We start from the raw sequence: 20570 nt of genomic DNA on the forward strand, positions 1-20570 counted from the left end.
TTCACGGCAGCTTCGTTGCAAGTAAAATAACAGAGTCGCAAAGTCGAAATTTCTCGCATAATTATTACACAACCGCGCGAGCCTCCTATGTTTCTAGTTCTATTTCAAACAGTTACCTTCACCACGTTACCTTTCAACGCCGATGATGTCGCGAAAAAGTGCATTTCGCGATTACTTATTCATATTTAACAACTTGCATAGGAAATTTTTCAGCCGTGAAACGTTGGTCTGCGACCATAGTGCATTAACAATATGTACCAAGCTATTAACATGTATTACACTGCGCGCGTACGTGTTTGTACAGAGCGCTTGTGTAACGATATGCAAGCGGTTGTTAATAGTTGTCGGATTTATCGTGGGTAAAACTGTTGTCATTGAAGGAGCTTTTAAACACGTTTGTTAAAAGCGGTACAAGCGGTAACAGTTTAGTTGCAAATACTCGCTGTATAACGTTCGCCGAAATCGTAGAGCCAGATTCGTTTGAAACATTCATTCCCGCGAAACGTGGCTGAAAAGTGGCAATCACGTAGCTTTTTACCCTATTGAAATATTTCTGTAAGTTGCTGAAAGGTCTCTATGTGTTTTTCTTTTTTTTTTCTTCTCTTTCTTTTCGCCCCCTTCTTCCTCCTCTTCTCCTCTTTTTTTCTTCTGCTGGTTACGTTCCCGCGTCCGTAATTTTCACGAAAAGCGGTGCCACGGTGATAAAACGTCTGGCGAAAAATACTTGACCGCGCGTGCACCGCGAATACTTGTGCCCTCACCGGCTCGAAACCCCGCGCGACATATCAAACAGAAAGGAAAAATTGCGTCATGTTGATTCACGAGAACTGGGTTTTTTCAGGCCGAATAGTTTTGCCGAGCGCGAAACAATGCAAAGTCTATTTGCCGGCGGGACATCCGATAAAGTAATTTCGTTATCTTGTGTTTGAATTCATGCTCTCGAAACGGAGAACTTTGCCGGGAAAGAGTAAACAGCAGTGTCTTGACTGCTCGAGAATATTAATTACGTCGTGTATTTTATTCTCAAACAGACAAGCTGCGACGCGATAAAGATGATAAAATTGAAGTCATACACAGAGTGATTGATGAAAATATTCGTACGCTCGGTGTCGTACGTTTTTAATCTGTTTCGATGTTAATTCGAATTTCTAGCTTGTCGATAATGTCTGTATTAGATGTTGCATCGATTATCAGAAATTTCCTATACGTCACGCGTGTTCAGTGTTAAGAAGATTTATAGTAAAAATATCAAAACCTCGTTATTGGTCATTGGCGATGAGAATACTCGTAAGATTATTATCTTACACGAGTTTCATTTCTCCGTTTAAAGAGCGTTACGGAAGTTTCTGCAAAAGTAAATGTATCGTGCGTGGAAGCTTAGAGATATCCATCCTATCCTGGACAAGCTTTCATTCCATATTGATCAGAATCAGTTTAACAGAAACTCTAAAAAATGGAGATTAAACAACAACTCTGTCCCAAGAATTCTAGAAGCGACAATTCATATCAACCTGCAACGAACGAAACAAGTTAATCGTTGAGAATGTGCATTGTACGATGTGTACGTTACTTGGACTAAATACACGCTGTTTTGAAGGAACTACGCGCAGTTGAAGTTTTACTCGGAAAAACGTTTCTTGCGCACCAGCGTAATATACGTAATATCTCATTGAAGATTGTTTTTATTCCCGTTGGAGAAACGTTGCTCCTCGAACAGAAAATTACAACGCGGCCACTTATTACGTTTTTTCACTTTCTAACAGCGTTGGTCCATACATTTCCTTAATCTACGCGCGAAATAAAAATTCCACTTATCGTGTGCGCGTTGCAGCTCATTTGGAGTAGCTACAATTTCCGCGCGATTTAACGTTTCATTATACATTTTAATTGCGCGTTTCACCGGCGTTTGCATCGCCGCCATTGTCACGTGCGTGGCCGATGCCTCGTGAAAACAGGACCTTCTATCGGCAGAAATGTAGCAACAATGGCAACCGCATGGGCAAACGCACTCGCTGCGAAAATGGAACAATGATCCGTGAAACGTTGGGCCGGAACTAGTCTGTAACGTCCATTCTACCAGCTCTGGCACGATTTCGGGTCGCCGTGCTAAATTCATGGGGCGAAATCGACAAGATTCGACCAGAGCAGTTGCATGTTGCATATGGGATATCCAGGCGCGATGATTTTGGCGCCAAGAAATTTAACAAATACGCAGCGCGGTTTGCAGTATCTAAAAGTTGTAATAAGGATTATTCGATGTTGATCTTATTATTCGATGTTATAACGAGCCTGTAATTAAGTACGTGATCTAATCGCAAACAGTATTTCGCAAAATCAGCTTGCTCGTTCGTTACAGCCATTACACGTTCTTGCCCGTTGATTCTTGTTGAGCAGTGTTTGTTATTCCTTAAATATGGGGAATCCGAGAATCTCGTCATTTAAACCACACGAGTAAACATTCTCTGTAGCAATTCAAATAATATGGTTCAAACCAACTTGTAATTATAATTCTTCTATGTCAGAAAGTTATTATATCGCAGTGCTGTGTAATGTATTTCTACTACAAACTGCTACGCGGGATACTCTTTACTTTTTAGTGAAATCAAGATTTTAGTTTAATGAAAGTACATGAAAATCTAATCGTAAACAGTATTTCGCAAAATCAGCTTGCTCGTTCGTTACAGCCATTACACGTTCTTGCCCGTTGATTCTTGTTGAGCAGTGTTTGTTATTCCTTAAATATGGGGAATCCGAGAATCTCGTCATTTAAACCACACGACTAAACATTCTCTGTAGCAATTTAAATAATATGGTTCGAACCAACTTGTAATTATAATTCTTCTATGTCAGAAAGTTATTATATCGCAGTGCTGTGTAATGTATTTCTACTAAAAACTGCTACACTGGATGCTCTTTATTTTTTTAATCAAATCCATTCGTAATTGCGACTTGGTTGAAAAATGGATTTCTGATCACATTTATTCCAAGAAAATTTTAAAACCCCATTCTCAGTAAATATCAGCACCATATCCGGCGAAACAGTAGAGAGAATAAACGATTTCTGCATGTCACTTACGAAATGACGGAAAGATCGTTCCCGGCATTGGCGTTGTTTACTTGAATGTTACCGTGTGTGTCTAGATAGCACAGTAAGTACTCGAGATACTTGAACCGAGCCAGGGAGTAGAGAAAATACTAACAAAGATTTGATAAACAGACTTTTACTCGCGTTGGAGCCTGCGATATCGAGTTTCAGGAAAACTGCATATTATATGTCCTGAATCAATGCCGCGCTGTGAAACGCGAAAACGCGAAGACGCGTTGACATTGGTTTGCGAACGTGATCAGCGAATTTTGATTTTGGTGTTGAATCGAAATCGAGATTTTTCTTCTCATTTAAATGTGGTTCAGTTAAATGTGCGTAAAAGGCACTGTGTGGCTTGAAATCTTCTTCTTCGATACCTTTAAATCTTTGTGTACCTGAATTCGCACCAAGTACCTGAGTTCTTTAGTACTCGAACATCTATAAATCTGTCAGATATTCAAGTTACCAACGCTATTGCGACTCTCGAATTTCTAGATTTCTCTTTGATATTTCGCTCATTTTTTCAAATGTATTGTAACACTGGAAAAATACAGTTGGGTAGAAAATGAGTACCGAGTACCTGGAATGTCGGACTCGAATTCTTTAGGTACCTAAATTCCTGTATTTAATTATACCTCAAGGTATCTAAATTTTTGTGCAATTTTATTGTTATCCATCTATCTAAATCGTCAAATATTAAATTCCAACATATTTAAAATCTCAGATACCTGAGTTCTCATACCATGAATTCTTAGGGTTGAAATTTTTAATATCCCTAGGTATCTCTAAACAGAAATTTTCAACCAAAACTTTCACGCAACGTTTCTTTCTACTAACTCTGCTGCAATTTCGTATAAAATTATTGCAAATGCAAGTAAAATCACGCGAGTAAATCGACGAGACTAAACCAGCGCAGTTGCTCGTTGCACATGGTGAAACTTCTCCTTTCTACGGGATCTAAGCGCGACGATTTGCCGCGGCGAAGAAAACCGAGTACGGCCGAACTCTGTCGAACTGGCACTCGCGTGAGAAAGACTGAGAAGGAAGGAGTCGCGCGACGTACGGACGTGCGATCGTACGCGCGTGTTCGATTGCCAGATTTTTCCTTCCGAAGCAACCGATCTCCATCGATATCCATTCAGTGAATCCTATTTAAGTGATACGAGAGGGCTGTATCGAGTTGAATTAACCAGGGACACGTCGAACCGCTTAGATGCCGTTTCCAGTTCGTTACCTTCGACACGTGAGCGTTCACTTTTTCTTACTTTCTACGAAAATGCCGCGTTATTCTTTAACTGTCAGTCAAATTCACCTTTTCTCGCCGATACGAGGCTAGTTCCGTGTTGTTCGATCGACTTAATGGAACGAGGTTATCTGCGTTCTTCTGCATATGCGAGCTAGTTATTTGCAAATCGGTCAACTCTACGAAACAGAAACCAGAGAAAATTGATGACATTGTGCGAGACAAGCGTCAAAGTGCTTTGACGTTAAAATTAAAAAAACTTCAACAAGTGGAGATATCGCGTCTTAGCCTGTGAACGGCTCGTACGATGAACCGGAGACATACGTTCCTCTGATTTTGTTAGACATTTTACAAACGTTTACAGAGAAAAGTAGGCATTTCCCTCATTGCTCCATTAACGATTTCGAAAGTCAGGCATTTTTCATCAGGCCGCTATTTGGCCTAATTAAGCGAGCGTAATTTAAAACGATTTTCATCCAGATGCTCGTGTATATTAGCAAATGCGGGACGATTGTTTAATTCTAGGGAGGTTCCTGGGAATTTTATCGCGTCATTAGAAACGTAGTTGTACGCGTTATAATTTCGTGGAGAATTTCGCGATTGCTTTCGTATGCCAGGGAATTTCGTATCGCGTCGTCGTAGCGCACGCGCGGTCGCTTACTTTTTTCGCCAAATGAATCGGACAGCTATAAGCAACGAGACAGGAGAAATTGTATATTGATATATCACAAGTAAACGATATACGTATTTCTGCTCGAAGCACATAAGTATAGTTCGTTTCTGAAAGTCGTTATTGGTTTTAGTTAGGTTTTTAATCCGTTAGGAATGTCGAAGTTACACGAACAAGTTAGTCGGGCGAAGTTGGTGTTGAAAATTCTTTTTTCTTTTCTTTTTGCCTTTTAAGTTTACCGATGACGAATCACGAATAAAAGCAATTCGACGTTACGCGCAATGTCGATAAAAGTTGTATAGCATTGCAGGAATTATTGGACGAATCATTTGAGAAGGCAGTTGTGAGATGCGAAGCTGTAAACAGTAAAAAATCACTTTGATCTTGCTCGAACTTTGTTTGAGTACGAATACGTTTCGCCAAACGATTCGGATTGCTTTTGCATCTTTCTCTTTTTCGTTTTTTTTTTTTTTTTTTTTGAACGACGATCGTTATTGAGTATTGATTCGTCGTACTAAAACCCTTTACTCATTCCCAGCTGGCGTAAACATCCTGTATTTTCAATTTTCTATTTCGTTTCTCGTTACTGCTTATTAATATTTTATGATTTCTCGTTAATCGAGAAGTTCACGATAAATCGAGAACCTCGCCGAATTTTTCAATTTCGTAAACAACAATACATTTCATTAGTCAGAAGTTAAATTCGTAACGTGGCCTTTTTAGTCTCGTTATTGATTACAATATCTTTATTTTCATCCGTACCGACAATATTATTGACGATACCAAAGTATTATTTTGTTTACTTTCGGAGAAAGATCAACGTGGACAAGGATTACTTTCGTTACGAGCTGTTCAATTTTTAATAATACTACAAAACGTGCTATCTCACGGATTGATCCGTTGTCATTTCCTTATTCCGTGTAAGAATCGCGTAATTTTATCCTGTAACAGCTACCACGAGCTTAAATTACTCTCTAACTACTGTGCGCTTCAAGTGACGTCAAAAGCCGCAGGACAGAGCTATGTATATTCCGTGAAACACCGGCTTCAACCTCTTAGATTAATTAGGTAGCTTAATTTTTCATTTCACGTAAAATCTCGTCCAATTTGCGCGAGTTATTCGAAAGTTGAACGGACGAAGAGATAAAATCGCCGGAGGATTTAAAATCCTTTGAAATAATCGGCAGCTTAAGTTCTCCGCGTTATTCGGAATCTCATTTAGCTTGTTAGGATCATTTTCGACTAATATACCTGCGAAACTTTATATCCACGATCCTTATCTGTCCACTGTTTATGCCTCCAATGATTAACGATCGATCCTTTTGTTTAATTGGAAACCTCGAAACTCTGGTAAACGCGTGTATAAAGCAATGTACAGAACCGTCTACGAGTATTTGAACGTTCAAAACTTTATATTATACCGCTTCGCGTTAACTACCGTTGCTATCGATATCTACTAGCCATATATGTTTGCCATTAATAACGTCAGAAGTGAAAATTGGATGAAAGAATTCCGCTCGAAATACATTTTACATTATTTGTAATGATACACACGTGTTCATCTTTGGTCGATTTGTAGTAACAGTATACGTGAATCTCGTCAAACTATGCAAATTAACGACGAAAGAGTAATTACGAGCAACAGTAATCACCTTTTTGGCAGCGATTAACCTGAGGCTAGAAACCTAAATTAAGAAACCTATCGATAATGTATTTTATTACTTGCTAGATATATATATATATATATATATATATCGCTATATGCAACTTGCAACTTAAATATCACCGATTATATTAACACCGGAAGTTTCCGTCTTAATCTTTCGTGTAATCGTCTTATCATGTTCCTTCGTAGCATCGTCAGTGAAACTTCAAATTGTTTTCAACGATAACATGAACTCGATATGTAAAAGCTCGCTATGGCAAGTGTTGGAACGCTTTCGTGGGCCACTGTACGTACACGTCCGGTTAATAAATAATTGCTCGATCAGCCAGTGCTTTTCATACCCTTGACACCGAATCCGATAAAACGATTACATGGAAACAAGCCGTAAACGCGAACGAGGGGGAAAATACATGTTACGTGAAACATTCGCATTCCTGCGAGACCGCGTTGCAAACTCAATTGATAATGACGCCACGGGATACGCGTCTCCGGATAGACAACGGTTTTCACGCTGTTCGCAATTCGATTTTCCGATTCTATGAGAAAAGAAAACATCGTGGAACCCTCGTGTGTCTCGTTTGCATGTAACACCGAAGCTTATCGAACGAAAAGTTGCAGCATTTCGTGCATCGTTTCCGTTTTGAAATTGGTTTGGTTTGCGAATCTACGCAATTACATATCGAGTTGCGTTGGTTTCGATAAATGCTGGAATATCGGTTTTTCGTGAAATTGCCGGTGCTCCGATTGTCCGAAATTAGAGTCGAACGAAGAAGCTGTACAGCTAATCACACGGAATAATGCGATATACAAAGCGAATTATCGAAACCAAAATATGTAACGATGTTGTGGATCGAGTTCGGTTAATTACAGGCCGATATTTATGATAGGTACTTTGGCTGGCCAGATATATTTTCGAAAAACGGGTATTATATCTTGCGAGCACTGGTGGGATCAAGTTCAATATGTATTCATGAATCCAAAGTTATTTCCAATACGAAAGTTTCGCTTCGTGGAAGCCGTTTGATAGTCGTAAGAGATCATGTTGCGTTCTCTGTATTTAATTTATTTTACATAAGCAGATTCGAAAATGGGACCTGTAGGAAAATGGCATATAGGAATCCGCTGTGTACTTTGACGTTTCCGAACGTGTCGTATATTATACACATTATGTATGATATACGTACGTTTCAATTTTCTTCGAGTTTGACGTTCGAAATAAAAAGCTGTGACACCGTGAAAATGAGAAATCACATCGTTAACGATCCTTTCGTATGTTCCTCGAATTTAAGAAATTTTTCTACCATAGAAAATGATTCGAAGATTCCATGCAATATTCGTAAATATTGGACAACCACACAGCAACTCCTTCAATTTGTATTTTATCTACTTTTCGTTTCGATCGGAAGAGTAGCTGCTCTGAAAAAAGTCTTTGTCATAACAATTATCCTGTCGTATCTGCTCGAACTTGTGACATTTTCTATCGATAAAAAAGTACGATTCAATTAAGAGCGATTCAATGAACTAGAGTAACATTTAATCGCAAAGTGGAGTACTTTTATTGCACGATTATGCAACGACATTGGAAAACCAACGGGGTATCATAGTTGCACCTGGAACCGGTCCCGTTCGTCAGGGTCGAATTTACGGATTGGGCAATACTTGCATGTGAAAGTCGTCAAGGTTGAGATGCGAACACTGCCTTTAGAACGACGACGATGCATCGAGCTACGGTACTGTTGCAATCTATTCTTCCATTGTTCCTCGATGCTATCTGTGCAGGAAAGAAAAAGAAAGATGTAAAAGGAAGACCACGCTGATATTAGAAGCATGCAATTTCTGTCCCATTCGTGGCTCACACGTACCAGTCTCGTGAGTTAACTCACGCGGCTTAATGACACTTTAATCGACGACTGCACGTAGCGTGCTATTATTTCAGTCACCTACGCTTCAACGTTTTAAAATACAATTTTGAACTTTGCATAGAACGATCGAACTATATAACGAAACACCGTTTGCAAGTAGAAAGAACTTGACTTTCTAAGAAACTAAACTATCTCGCCTTTCCGGAGAAGCTGAACATCTTTTTATCGACTACTAAAAAAATAATAAAATAACACAAAAGCACGATTTCTCCGACATTTCCACAAGGAAGAGCACAGTACGCTGAAACTGAAGACCAGTTTTACCGAAAAACAAACGCGTTTATGACTCGAATACTCGACGACTCGTTAAAGTGCGATATTGTCTGTACGCGACGTCGGATGTGAAAGGGTTGTAAACAGACGCAAAAATCATTACGATACGGATTTCACCGGAATCCTATTTCTACGGATACCGTTACAAAGGTACGGCAAGTTGGTACGTGCAATTTCACCATTGAGACGTTGAGTTGAAAAGGTCAAACAGCATTGATACAGGAACGCACCTATCGTCGTGGAACTGGCGTACGAAGAACAGGTAAGTAGGTGCTTCGGTATTCAACATCGCGAAGAGAAAGGATGCAATTAAGTGCCTATGCCTATCTCCCAGTGAAAGCCAGCCAAGCGAACGAAGATGCGAAGAGATGTGCTCACCCTTCGGAGATTAATACCTCTTTCACACCGATGCGAACCAGGTCATTCAACCGACAGCATTGTGGAAGTTCCCGGTGCAAATGTTCACGGTGCTCGATTAGTAATTGGTTTTGAATACGGTCCAGTCACGATAAATCGATCGTTTATTCCAACAGAAGTCTGTCGAAATTTCTAAATTGACGCGCGTTCCGGCAAATACACGTTTCAACGAGTAAAAAAAGAAAAGAAAGTAATGGGAGGGAAAAAAGAAGAAGGAGGAAGTCGATTTTGCTTTCAGGTAAAATAGGTTTCGTCGTTCGATCATCGCCGTAAGCGTTTCAATATGGAAAATATGGTATTACAAATTAATACATAATTCTGAACATACGATAATTATACACGAATATATCTTTTGGTATATTACACTGCTGTATTAATTACTCATTAAATACACATAATAACACGACCTCTACTCGCTATCGATGACTACGAATAATTAGGACGCTCTAGTCATCAGGCTGGATCCGTGATGAACGATTATTCGGTCCAATAAAAACACGCTAAGAATGACTTTGCATATTATTAAATTCTGTTGCTGCTACGGCGATCTTGCAAAGGTGATTCGATACCAATCAGCCGCGACATTATAAAGTTATAACGTGAACATCAAACATGGTAAATGGTGGAATGCTACAGGTGAGAAACGTGACGAGTCAGTCTCTTGCGAAATGAGACAGCAATTACGAAATTCAATAAGTTTTTCACCAATGCTACGTCAAAATTATCTTTGATATTGATATCGGATTTGGATTTTTGTAATTTGATTTGGATCGTCTTCCATTGATCGCATACGCGGATTAGTATTAATTGAATTAAACTAACGTAACGATCAAATAACGTCACCATTAGGATTGTACGAATAATTTCCGCGTTTTTAACACGCTTTTCTGCGTCTAAACTACGCGACATTCTCAGTTTCTTAGAAAGTCAAGTTCTCTAGTTTCTGTGTATATGTTTGTTGATACACGAGTTGTCTGGTAACCAAATTTTCGTATCTAAATTTCCCGAGTACCTAAGTTTTCGATATCCGAGTTTCCAAGTACCCGAGAATCCGGCAATTTTCCGAGTACCTGAATTTTGAACGCACCTGATCTTCGGATAACCGAATTTTCAAGCAGGTAATTTAATTCTCAGTTACATTCTTAGACGAGCGAATTTTTCTCCGGGATTATTATTAGGTCGTCCGAAAAGTTTCTTTCGTTTTATAAGGAAATAATGAATGCACAAAATTTTCCGTTTTATATTATTTTGTTGAATTACGTCTGATTCATTTTGTTCTATCAAACTAAAGATCACAACGTTCGACAAATTAGGTTTCATGTTTGTATAAAGGTGTGTCGTTGTAAAAGACGTGTCTGTAAAAGAAAGACACTTTTCGGACAACCTAATAACTTTCGAAATGTTGAATTCTGGAGTATTTATTTAAAATCTCAGGTACGTGAGTTGATACGCGCCGAATTTTTACTGTTGACACACTGCAATAATAGGTTGCCGACTAAATTCATAAATGCTTGGTCAATGTCGGTTTCCAGAATAATTCGTACACCGAGTTTTCCATTAATTCTGCACAATTTTCCTGGAAATAAAATTCGCTAACGCGATCCGTATTATTTACTTCCGGCCGATCATGCGATACGTTTCGAAACGCAAACACTAGGAACAGTTAAAATTGTCCGAATTAAAAGAGACCGTCGTATTAAAACGCAGCTCGTTCCCGCTAATATTTTTATATAATTGGGAATATTTTAATGAAATTGATTTACGGCTAGAGTTTGCTGCTCCCGTTCGACCTACAACTTTCGTAGTTGCCAGAGTCCAATTAAAATTCTGTAATTACAGTAACTCGGAGTTCATTCATAATGATGTGCGCGCATCGCGCAGATCCGCTGCTTCACTTTCTCCCATCTAGCTCCTTGCACCGAGTATATACATACTTCTTTTGCTTTAATCAACCGCACAGGTATATATACGTATATACTGTTGTGTGTATGTGTGTATATATATATATATATATATATATATATATATATATATATATATATATCACTGCTTTAAAGCCGAGATATTTTTCTCTCATCTTTTATGGACAACCATTGTTCGAACAGATATTTCTCGATTTATAAATCGCTGGGGCACAATGCGGCGTTTAAAATATATTTAGAGAGGAACGGTTATAACGCAGTCGGAATGAAAAGAAAAATAGCAAATCGATACGCGTTTACGTCTGCGAGGATTATATCACGCATTGAATTAAGGCGCGTTACCATTTTTGCGAAATACGTGGTGATATTTTTCACGACGTGCCCTACCAGAAACCTGCTCCTTTGTTAATTAAAACGGCGACAGAAATAATTCGCTTGTACGATTGTTCGTATAGTTCGTAGAAGAATTGGCCGTACAAACATTGTTAATTTCATTTGCAATGAAAAAAGAAGCAATTGCGGACGATGATTTTGACGAGAAAGACCAAACGAAACAATTTTTCCACAACTTTCCCCAACTGTTGTGAATAGATTTATATTCTTGTTTATTTTAGACACATCGGAAAGTTTCGTCGTTGTATTTTATTTGAATATTTACAATTTGATGTTTGGATGTCGATAAATATTTGTTTCAATCGACAAAATCGTGAGGTATACATTCTGGCAACGCTACTACCGCGTACAATTCGGTTAATGGTATATTTTTAATGAAAAGATAATTTCAGAAACTTCGTGACGATAGATGTTTAGACGTTTAATAAAATGTTTGGCAAGAGAGAAAATTCCATATTGATTTGCGTAACGAGAATTATGTTCCGCAAATACTAAAAGATACTTAGAACGAATAATAGTTTTACGTTAATGGATTACGACTGATAAATAGCAATTAATTTATACATTTATTTATATAGCAATGAAATAGTAATTAATTTGTAGATCGATTGATAAACATTTCAGTTAAGGAAGTCGACTTTTCTTTATCGCAGCAAAAAGTAGACAAAACTTGTCGATCGGTTCAATAAATTTCTTCATAGATATTTCATAGAATCTCGTAAGAAGGTAATTGTACGGAAAAAAGTTATGTCTCTTTTCTTGCGTATTCGAATCCCGTTACCCTTTTATGCGACGGCCCGATAAATCTCGACGACCGGTGCTCGCGTAAATCAGAAAAAATGGTTAGAAGCACTTTAAAGGTGGCGACAGAAAGCATCCACCGGTTCTCGTATCGATCGTTAACCGGTCGAATTTCTTCCAGCCTCGAACAGAATATCGTCTCATCAGTTTCGATAAATGAAATTTACTTTCGCACCTCGATCTTTTCGCCTTGTGATTTTCGAGATCGTTTTATCCTCAACGAATCCAGTCCTTCTTTGCCATCTATCCATAGAAATTCACTTCGCGTTTCCTTTTTTTCTTCTTTATTTGATAGCCACTTTCAGATTCACAGACGCAAGACTTTTAGTATACATCCATATCCTTGTAAATGGAGACCTGTTAAAGTTACGATCGAATTTCGTACAAAGGAACAGAAAATATAATACGTAAAATGGCAGGACTTTTTAGAAAAGTAGAACGCGGTAGTACGGTCTTTATGAATTAGGTACACGAAGGAAAATGAATCGTTTTAAAATGCTTCTACAGTAGAAACAAAGAATAACGTCACTTTTTAGGAAAAATTTGACACAATGAGAAATCGTAGACTTCGCGGTTACAGTTTTGTAAAAATCTATGAAGCAGAGAACGTATTATTTGAACACACTGTATATAAGAATATTGTAACAATTTTGTAATTTTATACGAGAAGATAAGGGCAAGGGTTTAATTAGGATAGCGAAGAACCATTGGCTTCGGGTAACTTACATATCCACGTCGGAATACTAAATCAAGAAATTACAACGAAATTGTATAATAAATGAAACGCTTCGAAAGATACGTCCAAAAAGATTCGAAAAAGAATCTTGCAATATCAATAAAAAGATCATAGACTCTAGGAGTATTAAAGCAGAAAACCGGTTGTCAGAGATATTACAGATAGATCATAGGTTCGGGATAAAACGAGTCGTTTTGGAAAACTGCTTCCATAAATATTTGACGATCCTGCGACAAATGATATCGATGGAAAGCAGCGTGATCGTCAAAGTACGTGAATCCGGTGTAACACGAAGTGTAAAACAATCCGAGCGAAGTTTGCAAAAACCGCGAACACTCGATACTGTTCCCCTTTACAAGTCGAAAAGGCAACAGAGATAAAGTTGCCTTTAGAAAATAATTATTTTGTTCGGTGAGATTCTGTTTAATGAAAGGCCTTTTTCATCCATACGCGCTGCTAATGGGCTGCTTTGAGAATGGATGAGCCCGCGGGGAGAGGGAAATTTAATTTTGATAAAAGAGGCTTATAAGTACGGTGTTGAGGATCGTTTAACTTGCACCGTTAAAGACATACATTAGCCTGTTACTTCTCCAAGAATATAGAATCCAAAGGGCGTCGTAATAACACCAGCTGGATATTACCTCACGTTCCAACCATATATTTCTTATCGTTCTTCCGGAGTGGTTGCGAATCCTCAATTATGCTCGTAAAAGTTTTATACCTGTCCATATGCGCGGTCATCCATCCTGCTGCTACAAACGATCGTACTCGATGACAATTCCTCTGACAACAGACTACACTGACGCTAAAACTGAGTTTTTCGTCTTTCAATGTAACAATCGTGCCACGGAACACGATATCATCTAACATTTTTATAATCGGTGTGTTATTCTCTTAGCGATTGTTCGCTCGATGTTGTTAATTTTCAGTATTTTCACTTTTCTAGCATATTCGTTGATTTCTTGCGAATATCTGCAAGTTGAGCACGGATGGAGGTCTCTTTGGAGACGTTGGTTTGATTAAATCGTTTTAATTTAAGGAATATCTTTGTTGAGAATTTTGGATCTTAATTGCCGAAATAATGGTATAGGAACGTTAAATTTACACTTGGAATTTATATTAAAATAGTTATATATTTATTTGATAAATGATTTCAAAGATACTCATCGATACACTTGCACGCGTCTCACCTTCTTCCACACCAGACTGTTAACTGAACAGTTTACATTCCTTTGTTTTCGAGACGCCGCGCGCACTGATATTCACATACAAGTATCACTACTACGCAGTTAACATAGTCCAGTACATAAAATTATACATATCTCAATAATCTTGATATTATATGTGTGTTGTATTATTTAATTATATCTTTATTATATCTATGGATGAAAAGGATGTACGAATAAAGAACGATATAACGCGATTTCGATTGTCTTTTACGTAGGTGGAATAAAATACGAATAGAAAGAGACTGCTGGATGGTACGGTAGGAAATTCTCCGAAAAATTGATCGACTAGTCATTTGACATTTGTTTCAAGTGAATTATATCGGGAATATTCGCGACTAGATTCGATATTATACTAGAAACCCATACACGTGTAGAATTGAAATTTGTTGAAAAAGTAATTGGGTCATGTCATACTATGTCGCTGAGATTCATAGATCGTGTTATGTTTTTCCCAAGTTAATCACTTCAATAATATACAGCGGTTGAACGAAATAAAACATTTTACGGAACCGTAGAGCTAACATTTTTCATTTAAAAGCTAGGTTCCGCGAACGTGACACTTTATATCATTGCTCTCTGTACGAGTGGGTTATAGGTTCTTTGACAAATTAATGTGCAGGAAGAATATTGTGGCGGATGGAAGATTGAGCCACAAAGAACTTCCCTCGTCTCTATTGTGTCGAATAGGAAATTTTCTGCTTTGTTCTTTTCTACAAAAATTAGGTTTTCTCTGATTCAAGGAATTTTAATGGAATTTACCCGTAATGAAATAGTCGGCGAATAGTACGTGAAAGGGTGAAGGCTATTCTCAAAGGCGGAACGAGAAGTGCTGATTTTTTTTTTTTTAGAATACCCTGGGAAATAGGAAATTTAAAAACAATTTTCATGTTTTAAATTGCATATTATCGAACGTAGATTTAAGTCGTTCTGAAGCCTTAACAAATTTTGTTCAAATAATAATTCTTAGTAATTTCTTTTACCGAGTAATCCATTCGCACGGAAATTTGTGTATGCGAGCTACGAACGAAAATAGGAAATACGTGTTTTTCGCATTTTTTTCATCCAATAACGAAACTTCGATGAAAATAGTAAACGTAACGTCCGATAAAAATATGCGTCTTTATTTCTAAAATAAATAACGATACTTATACGGGAGAAACAGATGTAAATTATCAGGTAACGACTTTTGGATGAAGCTGTACGTGGCTGTGAGATTTCTGAAGATCCCACCGTTTTATTATACTCTTTATTACACGAGCTTCGCAGCACGATTTCATTTTCCTTCGCTACCCGTAAATTCTCCAACGATCCTTCGACCGCTTAAAAAATACTATAATCCCCACGAGGGGATAATCCGTGTGATTTATCGTGGCGGATAAATTTTTTTATTGATCACGACAAGTGCAAGAATGCCGAGAACTAAATGACCTACTGTAAGACGAGTTGGAATATTCGCGATGGGAAAATTCTAAGAGCAAGGTATCCCATTTGTCACTTATCTAGCTCTAAGCAAATAATTCAGAAATATGGAAAGTTCAGTACACGAATATTCTGAAGATGAGATTTATCAATTCCAGTTCATCGATGTAAGACCAGTTTTATCAATTTCCAATAGCACAAGCGTTTGTACTTCGATGTCTGCGAAAGAGACGACAAATGTTTTAAAAAGGATTCCGTACAAAGCTTAAGACCAGTTCTATGAAAACTTTATTCTTTAGTCACTTAGTAACTCGTTAAAGTATATGTACGAGTATAATACGTATAAATAACGCTGGAGTCCTGTTTCGTCGAGTAGAGTTTCTTCGAGAATCAAGTTGACCTACTATGCTTATCCGTCTCTGCCGAATGAATTATTCAGAAATATGGAAAACCCGGTACGTATGTAAATATTTTGAAAATCTGCAGATTTAAGACCAGTTTTGTCGACGCTTAATAACACCAGTTTTCTTCGATGTCTGCTTCTGAAAAATTTCTGAAAAGAAAAATCCCTTACAAAACTTAAGACCAGTCTTTGCCAAAGAACAAACTTCATTCACTGAACTCTTAACAACTCGTTAAAGTATACGTATAAGTACGCGGACGTTGAAATTGCGCTTCCAAGGTTCGAAGAATTAAGCGTATCACATAGACACACACACACGTAGACTAGTCGAAATACTCGCGATGAGGAATTCTAAACGTAAAGAATCCCTCTGTCACTTATCCACTTCTGTTCAACCGTTTCTACTATTTCTCTCACGAAACTCTCGGATATCTAGATTTATCGTGGTAGCGTTAGGAATACTCAGGTGAAAGGTGCCACCCTCTCACGGTGGTTTACTTGCGAACAACCAGTCATCCGGACGAGTATTCGGATAAATCTATGTACAAACGAGGATCAGAAATTCCTCTACATTACAGACAAGGTAGGAATATAATTATCTTTCGTGCAAATAAAATTCCATTTAGGCGATTTTATTTGAATTAGAATCTCTTTAGCGACCAATTTAAAATTGAATTAGTTTAATGGCTTGCTACGTGGGAACGAATTTATCAAAGTTTGGAAAGGATCGTTATTTTCTATTTTACTCCGACAACAATGTACTATGCAAATGGACATTCGTTTGTTTAAATGATCGATTTTACGCATTCACGAATATTTATTGTATATTGCATGGGCGTATTGTATCGTATAGTATATTGTATATGTTTTCGTATTTATAGAAGCAGTTGCTTCCTTTCGCTGCCTATCTTGTGTTTCGCACCGTATCGCATTAAAAACGTAAGATATGGTATTAGACTGGCGAAAAGATATATTGTTATTTATTTGTGATGCACGCCTCCGTGATTACATCCCCATTCGCAATATCTTATCTCACATGCTAACGTAAGTAACACGAAACTTATCTTCCTATGCTTATAATCTCGCTAAGTTAGAATTAAAACTAAAAGTAAACTCAGCATGGTGCTCAGCTTCGAGTCAATTTGAACTTAAATATATCAAACACGAATGTATATTAAATCTGCTCTTTGTGCTACGTAATATTCTAACGTATCCTCGTGGTACACGTCTTTGCCATTGTTCGAAACAAATCCCATAGTTCCCAATTAATTAGTACGTACCCGAAGCTATTACGATCAGACGATTAAATAATCGAATAATTAAGACTGTGATCCATCTGTAAGTCTTCGTTTTTAGCCTCCTTTACTGTTTTTCTTTTCTTCCCTTTCCTTCTCCTGCTGCCAATTTCTCCGCTGTATTAAAAGTATTTATTGTTACACAGCCAAGAAAGAATTCCATTAAAAAGAAAACCGCGTGCGTTCTCGATTTGTCATATAAAAATTGCACGCTACGGCTCAAACGATGATTATTCCAGGCGAATCCTCTCGTCCGTTCTTAGAATTACCCGTTGCATTCAAAGTTGATCGCGCGTGCCGCAACCCTTAGGCCATCCTCACACAGAATCAAACGGATGAATGGAATGGAACGATCGCGGTTCACCGCACGAGTGTCGATCGATCCTGTCGCGAATGGAATCGCAGTGGGGTCGGTGCAATCGTCGTAGAAATCGAAACGTTGGACGCTTCGCGGAGTTTCCGCTTTTGCTTGCGGATGTGGTTCGGTCGGGGAAGAAGTTGACCGGTTGTTCGTTTTGCTTTTCGCGTTAGAGGCTCTTCACCCCTGTCGGTTTTGCGAGTTTTCCTCGTTGCGAGAAAAATAACAAAGGAGACGATTTTACTATTTTTTATTTATACAGAAAAATCGTCTCGGTGGATTTTAAAAAATTGGCACTGTTTTCGGGTAATGACGAGATTACGAATTATTGTTACTATTTGTTTAATTTCGGCCTGCGAATGGATTTCGCTTGCAATTCCTTTCATTCGTCTTAGAAAAGAAATAAAATTATATATAGCTGTTTATTTTCGTCTGAATTAATTATAATTATCTACGTAATAATACGTTTATTATTGTCTTTAAAAGTCTTGCTCTTTAAAAGTCGATAGTATTCATATATGATGCAAAGAATAAAAACGTGATTGTAATCGTGTAAGTTTGCTTCGTGTGAACGTGGCTTAACGTAGCTTTCATCTTGCCCTGAAATGCTTTCCATGGTCGAGGAAATGCACGAATGAATTTCTCATCAGGGAAGTTAAACGTCGCGCTGAAAAGATTCCAAAGGTAAACACGAAAGAATACGAAGAATTGTTACCAGTCCAAATGGATTTTTTTCCAGGTCAAGATAGAAGAAAAAAGGTGACACGTTTGTATCAGCGATAAGTGGCGAAACGATTTCATGCTTTCTTAGAAATAAGAAACTCAACGTTTAGAAATATATTACGAAAGCGTTCGATTGGTCGCCATTTACCCTGTTAATCTTCCATAGTTGTATCTTTATCTTTATTTGACTGCGATTGATCATCCAACTAATAATTTCCCATTCTGATTCTGATTCTGATTCTTTCCTCGCACTTTTGCAAATTTTTCATAGTAAACTACATATAGCCATTTACTTCTGTCAGGCCATGTTAATTATAATTAGACTGCGGACTTTCGTACGTTTGCAGGAAATTTGAAAATGCCAAATTGCACAGAATGCGTACAATACGTTCAAAGAAATGCGCAAAGTACCCAAGCTATAGCGTTTTCTACAATACTCTGTAATACTTAAATAAAACGATTTTCTACCTAGGAAAATATAACTTTGCGTAAAAACCCGTAAATTGAATTATAATCGTCCGTATCGATGACATCTAATTAATAATACCTTTCTTCTGCCATGTACGAGGAAAGGTCTACGCTTCTACGCAACCAATCAAATTCTACGTGTCTCCGACATCTGTATAACGTGTCAAATAATTAGACGATTAATACGACGAATTCTTCGATCCACAAACTAACAAACCACAAAACCGTAAACGATGAAGCATCTTTAATCCTCGTCGTAAACCTCGCAACACCACTTGCTCTCCTTAACATTTTGCTGTCTTTAACATCTGTCGGCTTCCTAACTTTCCCAGCCAAGACAAAACGCAGAGTAAAGAACACGTGCACTTCGTTGCGAGCGAAGTGGACCAGGTATAACACCAGTGTTGGTAATTGTTCCAGGACCTGATGACGAAGAACAAGCAGCGGAATTGGCGACGATTGCTGGCCGGTTGCTTGGTCGGCGTGGTCGTGCTCGGCTTAGTCGTCGCGGCGACGATTCTTCTAACCGGAAGCCCGGATTCCTCCGGCTCGAGAACGCCAGCCGCACCTGGTATTTCTCTTGAAGAATGGCTGGCGGGCTCGTTATCTCCGAAGAGCTTCAACGGCACGTGGATCAGTGGTAAATATCTTATATTTCTTCCACGGCCCGTGAAATACTACTCGTTCTCTGGATCGTTTGGCGAAAAATTGCGGGTAGACCGCGCGCGACGCTTGATTTCGCCAGATGCGGATTATTTCTTCCACAATAAAAATATCTCATATCGCTGCATTATGGAAAATCAGCTTTTCTGAAGAACAGACATAGCTCTTGTTGGACCAAGATTGCATTTTCTTCAGTTTTAGCAAAGGATATTTCCTTTTGTTGACGAGCATTAACGTTACCAAGCGTTAGTCTTTAGGTTTTCAGTTTGCATCTTAGGCGTTCTATGGAAGATTAGCCTTTTAGGAAAACATTTTTGTGGCTTTCTGGACCAATATCGCATCTTTTTCAGTTTCACTAAAGCATATTTCTTCTGGTTGATGAGGATTACTGTTACTACGCATTGGATTTTGCGTTTTCAATTTATAAGTTAGAAGATTAGCTTTTTTGAAGAGAATTTTTTTGGGGTTTTCGACCAAGATCGCATTTTTTCAGTTTAAGTAAATGAAAATGGAGATTGCTAAAACTATGCATTCGATCTTGGGTTATTAATCCGTATGTTATGTGCTGCATGGAAGATTAGGTTTATGAGAGAGGTAGAATTCCTGTGGGTTTCTGCACGAGAATTGGATGCTTCTCAGTTTCAACAAAAGATGCTTTACTATGCTTTAGATTTTGGATTCTCAATCTGTCTTTGTCATTATCTTTAGTGGAGACTTTTAGTACTAATTAAATATTACAACTTTTGTGAAAGATAATTTTCTAGAGATATAATCGAATTTCTGTTACGTTATTTGCATCTTTGAGAATATGAATTTATATAAACACGCGCAATTCCTCTGCGATTGTCAGTTGATCGTACTTCTTGGATCTCAGCCAGCGTAAG

The 20570-nt window shown here is 38.1% G+C and overlaps 1 protein-coding gene across 7 annotated transcripts in view; it reads left to right on the forward strand.

Moving 5' to 3' along the window:
- The window catches only part of LOC138187694 (venom dipeptidyl peptidase 4), a 301114-nt gene that overhangs the window by 19775 nt on the left and 260769 nt on the right, over positions 1–20570 (forward strand). For 5 of the 7 annotated variants that reach the window (XM_069128730.1, XM_069128733.1, XM_069128732.1 and 2 more), the window contains exon 3: positions 19444–19663. In XM_069128730.1, the coding sequence (XP_068984831.1) occupies positions 19444–19663 (220 nt within the window). Of the gene's footprint in view, positions 1–3941; positions 4329–19443; positions 19664–20570 lie in introns of those variants that run through there. The other 2 variants (XR_011175244.1, XM_069128728.1) reach the window with 2 other exon arrangements.

The sequence above is a fragment of the Bombus flavifrons genome, chromosome 15 (genome assembly GCF_040668555.2).
Source record: "Bombus flavifrons isolate JBK064 chromosome 15, iyBomFlav1_principal, whole genome shotgun sequence".
Taxonomy (NCBI): domain Eukaryota; kingdom Metazoa; phylum Arthropoda; class Insecta; order Hymenoptera; family Apidae; genus Bombus; species Bombus flavifrons.